The following is a 13,323-nucleotide window of genomic DNA, read 5'->3' on the forward strand; positions in this document are numbered from 1 at the left end:
ATCTAGCTGGGGTCATCTAGACCCAGCAGTCTTTCCTGCCTATGCAGGGGGTCGGACTCGATGATCTATTGAGATCCCTTCCGACCCTAGCATCTATGAATCTATACCAGAATCTTTTTATCACTCTGCCAACAAAGGGAGACGCTGCTAAGAGATACTACTATTATTATTACAAAATAAAAAAGAAAGAAATTAATCAGAAATAAACCATACATAGTAATTATAAAAGAAAAGTCAGTTTAAAATGCAGTTACACTAAGCGGGCAGCAGGTCAACTCTTCAAGCATTTTGCTGTTTGCATTTGGAGATGCCCGAAATCACAGCAGATGGCCAGGAGAGGCATTTTTATACTGCTAGTTTTGGTTCTTCTCTCATCACAGAGTAGCTCCTGCAGCACCAAGTGGCCTAATGCAGCTAAGGGAAAGGAGACTGGAAGAGTTCAGAGGAGCAGGGCAAAGGATACCTTCTCCTAAACAGAGAGTGAGTGTGTGTACCTGTACATGTATCCTGACTCCTGCAGGACTGAGGGGCAAGAAGCGCAGTCCTCCTACCCTTGCATTAAGCAGATAACCCCATGATGCAATTAAAAAAAAGGTAGGCCACCATCTACACAAGGGTATTCTTGGTTTTCAGGGGAATATTTGACAATTTCTGACTAGAGTCAAATAACAGGCTGTCAATTTGACCAGTCAGTTGACACTGGTAAATCACAGACTCAATATAAGCCTGCAGTGATACAGCTGCACAAAAGGTGAATGAAGTTTTGGGATTCATCAACAGAAGCATCACAAGCAAGACACAGGAGGTGACAGTACTGCTCTCAGCACTCGTTAGACTTCATCCAGAGTACTTTGTGCAGTTTTAGGCTCCGCGTTTTAAATAAAAAACATGGAGAAGTTAGAGAGGGTCCAGAGGTGGGCAGCAAAGATGATAAAAGGGCTTGGAAAGCAACCCATACAAGGTAAGGCTGAAGAAACTAGGCAGATTTAGCTTACAGAAAAGATGCTTAAGAGGGGACATAACAGCAGTCTTCAAAAGGGCTACCAAAGGGCTACCAAAAAAACAACAGAAAACACCTTTTCTCTGTTGCAGGAGAGCAGGATGCAAACTAATGTCTTGAAGTTGCAGCAAAGTAAGTTTAGATTGGATATCAGGAAAAACTTCTGCCCTGTTAGAACAGAGCAGCAGTGTAATAGATTGTCTACGGAAGTTGTGGACTCTCCATCATTGGAGGTGTTCAAGAAAAGACTGGACAGCCGCTGGATGGAGATGATATAGGTGTAATTATACTTATGTTCTACTATGGGTATCTCCCTTGCTTCTGGGCTTTGCTAGTTATTGCATGGGGCTGGGTGGGAATTACCCTCCACCCCTTGTTGATATGTTATGGGTTTTTTAAGCCTCCCTCAGAGGGGTGTTGGCTACAGCCAAGGCTGGGGATTTTGACAGGTGTGCCAGTGCTCCTGCAGGGATTTAAATCCAGAAGTTCCTAGCTAGCGGGTCTTGCCCCTCTGCTCAGGGTCAGGAAGGAATTTTATCCCATGATCGGATTGGCATGGATTGTGGGGGCTTTAGCCTTCCTCTGTAGAGGGGGGAGCGACCCTCTCCCTGTGATCTCGAATGCATATTAACAACCTTTACAGAATCAGGACTTTACAGCCCTCTCTCTCTCTGATTCTTTACTTATATAACTGATTAATTAACCAGCTTGTCAACCCTAAGTCTCATAGTGACCATTAATCAAAATATAAATGTATTCTGTGTTTTTACTAAGGCCCAGTTTCTGCATTGTGAAGGCAGAGTACTGTATCAGGGTGGAGCACTAATTTTCAACAGGGCTCCATCAGGTGTAGTACCCTGAGGAAAAATTATGGCCTAATATTTTTAGATTACCTATAACACAACAGGAACATGCATTAGTATAAACTGTATACCTTTACAGTGTCATTAAATATTTAATTAGAGCATCTGTACTGTATTATTTCCCATTTCAGGAGGATATAAGCAACTAAGTTGTGTCTGGTCTTACCACCTGTACACAGAAATATCAGAGTCCTAAAGCTTTTTGAATTCCATGAGGATTTGGGCAAAACAGTACACTAATCAAAGCAAGAACTTTCCATTGCAGTATCAGCACACAAACACAGCATACACATACAGTTAATAATTTCAGGTCTAGCAGCAGGTACAAATGAAAATCTAACAGTGCTGTATCATTTATGGCATACTGAATACTTAAGTACTACATGCTCCTTGTACAACTATCTTGGTTATATTTAATTTTTCCTCTTCCCTTCTGCTTTCCTTCCAATTAAGGTTTTTCCCCTGCTATCTGAAAAAAAAAAGCATCTTGTATAGAAGAATCATTCAGCTCAGATGGTATCTGGTCCAAATACTAGTACTTTTTCACAAACACAAGATTGAGACTGGTGTTGCCTGGGACTGTACTAGAAAGGAGTACACGCCTCCTGGTCTATAAAGTTACGTGCTAGATTTTCCGAACTTTATATTCAGAATTATGTTACATACAAAAGTATGAGATCCACCTCCTTATATCACAACAAAGCAGCGACCTTTGTTTAATGAAATGTTGTAAGCATAACAGTTTGACCTTTATTGTTGGTTTATATGCAATTATTTTAAGAAAAATAAGAAATTCATAGGCTATGTTTTTTTGTAAGATTTTAAAATTCTAAATAGTCAGCAAACCTTGAAACCATAATAGACCACTTACCTCATGTGCTAACATTTTATAGAGTTCTTCTTTAGTTACAGTAATTCTCTCTCTGTCTGTGCTGTCCACAACAACTATTACAAACTTAAAAAAAAAGGTTAGTAAATATATGTATAGCTTGCATGTTTATGAGGTGCACTAGCACTAAATTTCTCTCTCATAGGATCCATTGGGTTTATTCTACATCCACTCAGAACTACACATTAAGTAGACAGTTTTCTGATGTGGGATACTGGAGGACAGACTATGTATATAGTTTTAAGTGGAAGCAGAATAAATGAACCTTTCCAGAAACCAATTGTTTATGGATTTTAAATATGTTTGCTGCTTTTTTAAGTTTGTATATAAATTTCCCATACACATTTCCTAAAAAACTGCTTTAAAATGACAGGCCATCTTTGTTAGGGTTGCATACACCTCTCATATCATACTGAAGCTTGTATTAGGACAACAGAAAATTCAGCTACACATGTCTAACAACAGAGAAGTAGTCAGCCATGTTAGTTTGAAATCAGGCAGAGTTGACTAACTAGCAGACTAATTCAGGGATAGGTAAGCTTTCGTAAACAGCAGCTCACTTTGTCAAATACTATGAAAGGACTTAGGGAGCAGGTGTTCAAATAGAAAGATTAATTTAAAATTCAAAGGATGGGAACTGGGGGGAGGAAAAGAGAGAAGACACTGCTGAGAAGCAAAGATAGGTTGAAGAGAAAAAACAAAGCAGCAACCCCACAGGGGTGAAGAGGTTAAGAGTGCTAACCAAGGCAATGAAATAAAAATCTGCAGTCAAGAACCTGCCGTCTCTGTTTAGATCAGGGGCAGGCAATTATGTTGGGAGGAGGGCCGCTTACTGAGTTTTGGCAAGCCATCGACGACCGCATGACAGGCAGGCAGGGGAAGATAAATACTAATTTTTTTAATTTTTAGGGACCCTGCCAGATAGAATGGCCTGGTGGGCCACATCTGGCCCGCCGGCTGCATTTTGCCCACCCCTAATTTAGACCATACTTTACACAATCCAGACTGTGGATGATTTCTTGTTCTTCTTTTACATTGGTTAAAGTGATGATGTAGGTCTTTGTTGATGAAGAGGCACAGCTGGCATCTAGGTTTGTTGCCTTGGTGAGAACAGGAATTAAACAATCTTGACTACTACCATCACTCGACTGGGCTATCACCACAGACCAATAACACTGATTATAACATCTGAGGTTAAGTTATCTGCTCTTCTATCAATGTTATATATGCCATTATCTGCTCACAGTGCCTCTCTGCTGTTTACACTGGACAAATGGGGCAATCCCTACGTGAAAGAATGAATGGACAACAATCTGGAACAGAGTCGAGACATACAAACACCTGTGGCAGAACACTTTAAATTCCCTGGACACGTTATCACTGACCTCAAAAGTGGGTGTTCTTAACAACTACACCTGAACAGGAAGTTGTGAAAAATAAATCATCCACAGATAGTACACAGTGTGATCTAAACAGAGGCTACAGATTCTTATCCCATTACCTGTATTAGCTTTCTTAACTCTCTCTCTCTCTCATGGGTTTATTGCTTTGCTTTTCTCTTCAACCCACCTTTGCCCCTCTCAGCAGTGCCTTCTTTTTTTTCAACCCCTGTCCCTATCAGCTATATTGAAATTACTTTCTACTTGAACCCCTGCTCCCTAAATCCTTTCACAGCATCTGATGAAGTGAGCTATTACTTATAAAAGCATATGCATCTCTAAACTAGTTAGCGTGCAAGGTACAACTCTATCTAACATCTAAGAATGACAGACCAATTTAAACTGAAGTGATTTAAATCTCTATTTTAGTCATTATATAGATTAAAATAATAACTTTTATTCTAGGTTTCCTACTTTTTGATCTCATTTTGCTTTTTTATTTTTTTTTATTTTCCTGAAGAAAGATTCAGTCTCACTGAATGAATTAATCATTAAAAACTGCCATATGCAGCTGAATGTACCTTTTACAATAAGTTTGGTAGTTTTTCCTAACCTGAAAAATGATCTATAATAGACATGGCTGAAAGTTAAAAATTCTTTTCTGCAGTAAAACTGGAATTCTGTTGCAAGAAGTTAAACTCTGCTACAGGGGCAGTTAACATAACTAGGACCCAGAGACATACTAGCAGTACAGAAAATACATTTTTGTGACCACTGAACAGGGTGGAGTGGGAAATCTGTTTCTGGAAACCTCTGGGAACAAACATTGTTTGCTAATTTTACTAAAAAAAAAAAAACTCTGTATCTCAGTTCCACAGCTGTGAGCTTGGAAGCTACTTAAATCCCCTGCTTAAAGCAATGTAAAAAGGTGCTCTGAAGCCACGGATCCCTTCTAGGGCACCAAATTCTGTAGCAGGCCATGCCCCTAAATTCTCTGACCCACCAGGAGCCCAACAGGCTAGATCTGGCCTGCAGGCCATATATTTGACATACCTGGTCTACAATACGAGAATAAAAATGATTCTTTCAATAAGGTATAAACTTTTACCTCTGTATTTGTATAGTAGGTGTTCCATGAAGATCGAAGCGATTCTTGTCCTCCAATGTCCCACATTAGAAAACGTGTGTTATTAACCACAAGCTCTTCTACATTACTCCCTATCGTAGGTGAAGTGTGCACCACTTCATTCATAGAACTGCAAAACAAAAGTAACTGAACAACAACTTGCATATGTCACGCTGGGAAAACAACTGTTGTCAATGTTCTTACTCTGTTAAGAATGTCAGGCCACAAAACTAACCTACCTTTCATAAACTGAAATTCTGATGGTAGTCAGCATTTCAGTAGACATTCCCTGATGCAGCGAAAGGTGCATGTTATTTGTCTAACTTGCATTTTACTTTCACTGAACAGATTAGTAATGACACCATAAAGCTCAAAGGGTATTTTCTAAAAGGTGTCTAACAGTCAGTTAAAAAAAAAAGTATTTCTAGGCTTAAAAAAAAAACAAAAAACAAACTACCCCCACCAACAATACAGTCTCAATCTGGGACAGAATATTTTTTTTTCCATGTCTGATTTATAAAGCTACTGAAAGAACAAGGATTTCTCCCCCAAAAATATCAACTTTGCTCTACTCTCTCAGCCATCATTGTACTTTTCTATAACTTAGAGACATGTGTGAAAATGAATATATCCAACACATATGCACTGTATTGTCTTTGCTGTTTTCTATAATGCAATTTAAAATGTTGTTTTGATATACTCAGCATAACTACTGATGGATTTAGATACTCAGAGAACTAATGTTTTACATCAGAAGTGCTCTCTTGGAGTGTCCAAAACAAGCCTTTATAGTAAAACAAACGCATTTCAGTATGGTCCACACAAAACCGTTTTCAAAGAAAAAAAGTATTTTCAAGAACTTGTTTAAATTGCTGTTTTTCTCCATAAAGTGACAACTATACTTACATAAATACCAAGACTGAATCCAGGAGTGAAATGGGCCAGGGATAATGTGAAATGGAATACCAGATAAAAGACCAGTTTCTGGGTTCATGTAATAAGCAATCATAGCATACATTTGCAAAAAAATGATTAATGAAATGAAAACGTGCAGATTATGAGGGGGTAGAACAAAGAGCTGGAAAACAATGAGGAGGATGACAGAGCAAGATACTGTTTGTTGAATTTGATTTTAAAATTCAGTTTAAGGAAGGATATACTCTGGTTTGAAATAAGCCATATTTAAAAGCTCTTTTAGCTGTCTGAGCTTGCAAGGTTTTGTACTCAACTTTACAATATTTCTCTGTTTTCCCGTAACAAGATAACTTTTGAATACTGTATCTCAAGTTTCTTGTTTCCTTCTAAGCATCAGTAACCACAACCCAATGATTTGACTAGAAAAATCAGAAACCCAGAAGGCAAGATAAGGGATATGAGAATCCTGTGCTATCTGTTAGCACCATTACAGCTTCAAACAAAGACAATTGTCTACAGCAGGGGCGGGCAATTATTTTGGGCAGAGGGCCGCTTATTGAATTTTGGCAAGCCATCAAGGGCCGCATGACAGGTAGTCCAGGGCAGATAAATATTAATTTTTAAAATTTTTTAGGGGCCCCACGGGCCGGATAGAATGGCCTGGTGGGCCACATCTGGCCCACCCCTGGTCTACAGATCAAAAAAAAAAGTCTGATGGAATCATTCTATATCAGTGGTTCTCAACCTCATTAGACTCGAGGCACTCCTCAGAAAATGACAGTTCTTAGCTTTCAATCATTTTCTGATTATGGAAAAACAACAGAACAATTCTTCGGTCATAACTCAGACCACAACAGGTCAGAATGTTTTTGACACTATGAAGTCCTATTTGAAATCCATGGGCACATCCCCATGAGCGTGCACATGAGGGAGATCCCGGTGTTAAAAAAAACTTGCTACTAACAAAAGCAGCACAGCGCATGTGGCAGCAGTGTTCACCACCAGAAACTGGAGCCTGGCTGGCCAGAGTCACACTCCGAGAAGCTGGCTCAACACCACTGCTGCCCCGGGAGGCCCCCAGCACCCCAGGTAAGACTACTGGGGTCAGGATAGATGCTGGACCCAGCCTCCTCTACCACACCAGGGTCCTTTTGCCATGCCAGTGCAAATATGTGCCACAGTTATTTGTCCCACAGGAAATAAAACCCCCTGCAGAGAAATTGTGAGTGCACAAAGACTTCAGAAGCAGGGAAAATGGGACAATCCTGAAATTGGGGGGGGGGGGGGGGAAATGGGAGCTTAGAGAGCCCCTTAAACGAAGGACCCATAATTGGGAGGAAAAATGGTGAACAATGGAACGAAGTGCATAAGGGACACACATCACCTGGCGAGGTGGAAGGAGGTTGTGGGGGCTGCAGAATTAGACAGACAGGGGGATGGAACACAGGGAGCTTATGAAGGAAAACAGAGGGATAAGGAGTTCCTGTTATGAGTCTGGCAAGTGTACCTTTCTCAAATGTTTAGAAATATCGAGAGAGGAACAGGAGGAAGTTTATTTTTGTTTTTCAACATTGGTTAGTTTAACAATTAACTCTCTAATCCTCAGCTTAAATTTAAGATAAATGCAGGTACACAACCATTAAATTTTAGGCATGTCATGTTAATGACTTTGTTTACATTGGCAGCCCCTGTGACTTACACACAATAAGTGTAATGAGGATCCTGAACTCTGATCAGCAAACAATCATACCTTTTGGTGGAACATTGGTAACTATGAAATAGTAGAGCAGATATTCATCTTATAGGCTAACTAAATAAGATATATATATGAGATAGCAACCAATGTGGTTGTACAAGGGGATTCTAAAATGCCTCAAATGCAGAAGGAAGTATAAAGGCAGTTGAAGAATGGTCAGGTCATCAAGGAAGTCTACAAGGAAACAGCAAGAACCTACAGAGGCAAAATCAGGAAGGCAAAGATAGAGAACAAGCTGCACCTGGCAAAGGAAGTTAAGGTTCTAGAAGTACCTTGGCCAGAAAAGAAGGGCCAAGGAAGCTGTGGGTCCTGTTAACAAGACAGAGGGAACTCCTAAGGATGCAAAGACGACCACAGCTCAACAGCTACTTTGCCTCAGTCTTCACAGAAAAATTACGCTGTAGCCAGACACCTAATAAGAATTATCTGGATAAGGAAGAGTAGACGCTGAGGGAGGAGATAACAAGAGACAGACAGAGTGCTTTTGTTGGGTCTGAATGAATTCAAGTCAGCTTCACCCCAGGGTCCTGAAGAAACTGGCAGAGGAGATCTCTGAGCCCTTGGCAATGATCTTCATGAAGTCGTGGGAGATGGGAGAGGTACCAGAGGACTGGTACCTCATCATAGTGCCCCTCTTTAAAAAGGCAAGGAGGAGGACGACCCAGGGAACTACAGACCAGTTAGCTTCACCTCAAAAACTGACAAGTACTGTGGATACTTATCCTAAGGAAAGCCACTTGCAAGCATCTGAAGGAGAAAAGGCGGATTGCAAACAGCCAGCATGGCTTTATGAAAAATAAATCATGTCAAACAAACCTGATCTTCTTTGACAAAGTAACTACTTGGGTGGATGAAGGAAATACGGTGGATATAGTATATCTGGACTTATGACAAGGTCTTGCATGACTTTCTCATAAACTAATTGAAGAAATGTGGGCAGGATAAAACTTGCTACAAGGTGGATTGGTAGCTGGCTCAATGGCTACGAGCAATGGGTAATTAACAGGTCCATATCAGAATGGCAGAAGGTTTCAAGCAGAGTCTCACAGGGGTCCGTCCCGGACCTAGTGCTGTTCAATGTATTTATTAACGATTTGGATGCCGGCATAGAAAGCTGCTTGAGCAAGTATGCACACATCATGAAACTAGAAAGGACTGCAAATATGCTGGAGGCACGTGAGTGCAATTCAGAAGGATCTCAACAGATGGGAAAGTTGTGCTAGAGCTAACAGGATGAAGTTCAATGTGGACAAATGAAAGGTATTACACCTTGGGAGGAATAAAATGCAAATATAAAATGGGTGACACTTGGCTGAATAGCCACTCTATGGAAGAGGACTTGAGAGTTTTCGTAAATCACAGACTCAGTATATATTGAGTGATGCAGCTGCACAAAAGGCAAATGCAGTTTTGGGGTGCATCAACAGAAGAATTAGGTGCAAGACACGGGAGGCAACAGCGCCTCTCTACTCTGTACTGTTTAGGTGTCATCTAGAGTACTGTGTGCAGTTCTGGACTCCACATTTTTACAAAAGGTATGGAGAAGTTAGAGGGGGTCCAGAGGCTGGCAACAAAGATGATAAGGGCTTGGAAGACAAGTCATACAAAGAGAGGCTGAAGGAGCTAGGCATGTTCAGCTTACAAAAAGGCACTTAAGAGGGGACACGGCAGCAGTCTCCAAATACCTAAAGGGCTATCATAAAGAAGAGGGGAAGTATTTTTTCTCTCTCACTGCAGAAAGTAGGATGTGGACCAATGGCTTGAAGTTGCAGTGAAGTAAGTTTAGCTTGAATATCCAGAAAAATATCTTCACTGTGAGAACAGTGAGGCAGTGGAATAAACTGTCTAGGAAACACTGGAGGTGTTCAAGGAAAGGCTGGATAGCCCAGTGGAGGCAACCACTGGCGCACATGCCAGTGCATGGCATGCAAAGGTATTTTGCTTGGCACTCGCACCTCTGGGTAGGGGCTGGGGTTGCACTGAGGTGTATTTCTCAGGCTTTTGGGCCTGGCTGGTTACCCTTGCTCACACCCCCATCCCACCCCCTTTTTGCTACGTTTTAGGGTGTTTTTAAGCCTTCCTCAGAGGCACTGGGTGCCGGCTACAGCTAACACTGGGGCTTTTGACTGCAGTGTGCCAATGCTCCTGCTGGGACCAAAGTCAGAGGTTTCTGGCTAGAAGGTCTTGCCCCTCTGCTCAAGGTCAGAAAGGAGTTTTACTCCGTGGTTAGACTGATATGGACAGTGAGGGTTTTTGCCTTCCTCTGAAGAAAGCGCATAGCCCTCTACCTGGGATCTCTTGAGCATATATTGGCAACATTTCATAGAAGCAGCATTGGCTGCAATGGTTCCCCTGCTTTACCTGTGGCAGGTTAAGGTGTCATCATGTCTGTGTTGTGTCAGGGTTGACAGTAGTCTCATGCAGAGTTTACATTATAGTTTGTATAGGATGGTTTGGATAGGGATGATCCTGCCTCAGGTGGGAGTTGGACTGGATGGCCTCTGGGGGTCCCTTCCGGCCCTTCGCAGCTTTTCTATTGTTAGAGAGCATAAACTTCTGCGAATCTGAGCTCACTTCATCAGATTCTGTGGAAGGGCAACACAGGGGGGTGAGGTGTCTGTGTGTGTGTCTCTCTTTAGTCTATAAGGTACATATCTACCCTGCCATCTGCTTGACTCAGACTAACACAGCTAACTACCCCTCTCAACTATAAAATAATCCAGGAAAAAGAATACCTCCAAGCCCTGCTAACATATTACTGTCAAATGAATATCTACCAGTCAGTACACAGAACTTCACAATTTGGTGGGGGACAATCACCACCTACATTATGCCTTCACACACAGCCTACAGCTCTAAAAATAAGTTGGGGGTGGAAGGTGGGGATAAGGAAGTAGATATGAAGTCAGAGCAAGAGAGAAACTACTACACAAAATATTTTAATGTATTTTCGAAAGTTTATACTTACAATTGATAAAGAATTGTAGTTTTTCCTGCATTATCCAGACCAACAATGATTACTTTGTGCTCTGAAATAAAAAAATTCACTAGTAAGTCGCAATCACCACAGCACTTATACACTTATTTAATACTTAGTGCATATCACTAAACAGATAATTCTATGCCAGCCTGCACATAGCTAGCCAGCATAACTAAAGAAAATCTAATTCTTAAATAAGACCAAACTCAGAACATAAGGCTCTCAACCGTCTTCAAAAATAAATAACAACAGGGTCCCTTCTGAAGTCTTTACACATTACTACAATGTAATGAAAACACACAATAATTTAGAAACTAATTAGATTAGCAAAGAATGGAGCATGAAAAGAAAATCTCATTCTGGTTTATAATTTTAGAGAAAAGGGTGATTTCCATGGTAAACAGGACTACTCATCTACTTGGTAAAGCAGTCAATTTCTGTCATATAAACAATGTATCCCAAAGAATGTATTTTTCCTTGACTGTGCTGCACCAGTCATTTCAATTAACGTAATTTGGGATAAGTGAACTGGTACTACATGAAACATTTAGTCACATAAGCAAATGTTTTTAAACCAAAAACCTGAATTAATTAGTGTTTAAATATATTGTCTTTTTTTCCCATTTTAACAAGGCTATAAGTTGAATAATTGGTTTTCTAAAGTACACTTAGTCTGTTAGTGTACTGTACAGACAAGTGCTACTCATTATTGGCTGGACTATACAACTTCTATTCACACAAATAACATCACTGACTTCTGTGGAAATATTCATGTGATGAGCATGGTAGGCAGGTATAAAGTTGCCCAGGCCATTAAATGTGCAGCCAAACTTTAGTCTGTAGCAGTAACTGCTTACATTAATAGAGTACAGATGCATTTGATTTTTTACAAGGGGTCAGGTAAGTGCTTTTTGGGTTTTTTAAAATCAATATTGTGTGGTTTTGCAGAGTCGTTTATATCCCATAGGGTATAAATTTAAGTTACAATAACTTTGCATAACTGCACAATATTGTAAAAACAGCTGCTTACCTGACCCCATATAAGGCCCTTTTGTTTCTGACAGATGTTGCCAGCAAAGCTGATACTAGGAAATCATGTGGAGCAGTTCATCTATAGGGAGAATGGATGATGCAAACCTTAAAAGACAACAAAAAAGGGTGTTTTAAAGGATTTGGCCAGAATGGTTAAAGCACTGAATATGGGGACCATCCAGTGAGCATGTACAAAATGGTTTATCTGAAAGTCAGCTTTATAGAAGACAATGTCTACTTAAACACAAGAATAGCTAATATAACATTTTACACCACATTACAGATCTCTTTCAAAAGTGGCATTGGAAACAATGTACTCGCCATAAAATGCATTTCATTAGCATGCTAAGGTTTATCATTGGCTATCCATCACTAACAAAAATAGACACTGTAAACAACAAGACACAAGGGAGCATACAATGCTCCACAACTGTAGCGTGGTTTTATGTATACTGTTGCCTTTGTAATTCAAACATTCAGAAGAATATTTAAAAGTGAGCTTGAGATACCAAATCACCAATAAAAAAACCCGCAAGCCATCAAAACCAGCCCCATAATGATGGCCTGAGGGAGCGTAAGCCCAAAAACTGTCTGTTGAAGGCAAAGTTTAGCAGTCAAACTTCAGACTGCTTCTCTCCCTAATCAGAACTGCAGCTACGTTTCTGTCACAGTTCAGATACCATCGATACCATCATTTGCTTCAATATTTATTTAAAGCAAAATACAAATACCCTAATGATGTAACCAGCATGTTAAAACGAAAGAAAAAACAACACACAGAAAAAGCTTGCTATTGACAGAAACCTATATTGTACTGCAACCTATTTCAAATCGTTACATGCAGTAAGAGAGTGAGACCGGCCAGATTAAACAGCAAGCTCCCCTCAGCTGTAGCTCGTGGAGGCAAAAGTTGATTCCCGCTGAAATGCAGGGAAAGCCTTTGGAGCTCAAAAGATCAATCACCTTTTAAAAACCAAACAAGAAACAAAAGCAGTTTTTTTTTTAAAAAAGGGTTTGCAAAATCCGTGTCCACTGCAGAGACAACGAGACGCCGACGGGCACAACAGATGTCCTTCCAGGCGTGTGTCCAAGCGTGTGGTTGACAGCGCTCAATCCCCTCGCTGCTTTCCCTCCTCAAGGGGCCCCTAAACGCAGCCGGCAAAGGAAACCGGCCAACCCCGCACAGATTAAATCTGCTCAACTATCCGGGGGGATCAGACTGCAAAACACACCAGCGCGGCTCACCCAGGCTCCGCCAAGCCACCAATTAAAAAAAGTCCAGAAACAAGCCGGCCGGCAAAAGCGACCCCATAACGATGGCCTGAGGGAGCATCAGGCCAAACGCTGCCCTGTGCCAACTCAATGATCTCCAGGCCCCCCCGG

General features: G+C 40.8%; 1 protein-coding gene across 5 annotated transcripts in view; it reads right to left on the reverse strand.

Moving 5' to 3' along the window:
- The window catches only part of ARL5A (ADP ribosylation factor like GTPase 5A), a 26,906-nt gene extending 15,949 nt beyond the window's left edge, over positions 1-10,957 (reverse strand). For 4 of the 5 annotated variants that reach the window (XR_003094273.1, XR_003094274.1, XR_003094272.1 and 1 more), the window contains exons 1-3: positions 10,897-10,957; positions 5,240-5,387; positions 2,735-2,818 (exon numbers count right to left, since the gene is read on the reverse strand). Coding sequence is in view for 2 of the 5 variants with exons in the window: in XM_006024540.3 (XP_006024602.1) it covers positions 2,735-2,818; positions 5,240-5,383 (228 nt within the window). In the remaining 3 variants the exon portion in view is untranslated. The remainder of the gene's footprint in view (positions 1-2,734; positions 2,819-5,239; positions 5,388-10,896) is intronic. The other variant, XM_025205203.1, reaches the window with a different exon arrangement.
- Positions 10,958-13,323: the final 2,366 nt, after the last annotated feature.

Source organism: Alligator sinensis, unplaced genomic scaffold (genome assembly GCF_000455745.1).
Source record: "Alligator sinensis unplaced genomic scaffold, ASM45574v1 scaffold61_2, whole genome shotgun sequence".
In the NCBI taxonomy this organism is placed as follows: domain Eukaryota; kingdom Metazoa; phylum Chordata; order Crocodylia; family Alligatoridae; genus Alligator; species Alligator sinensis.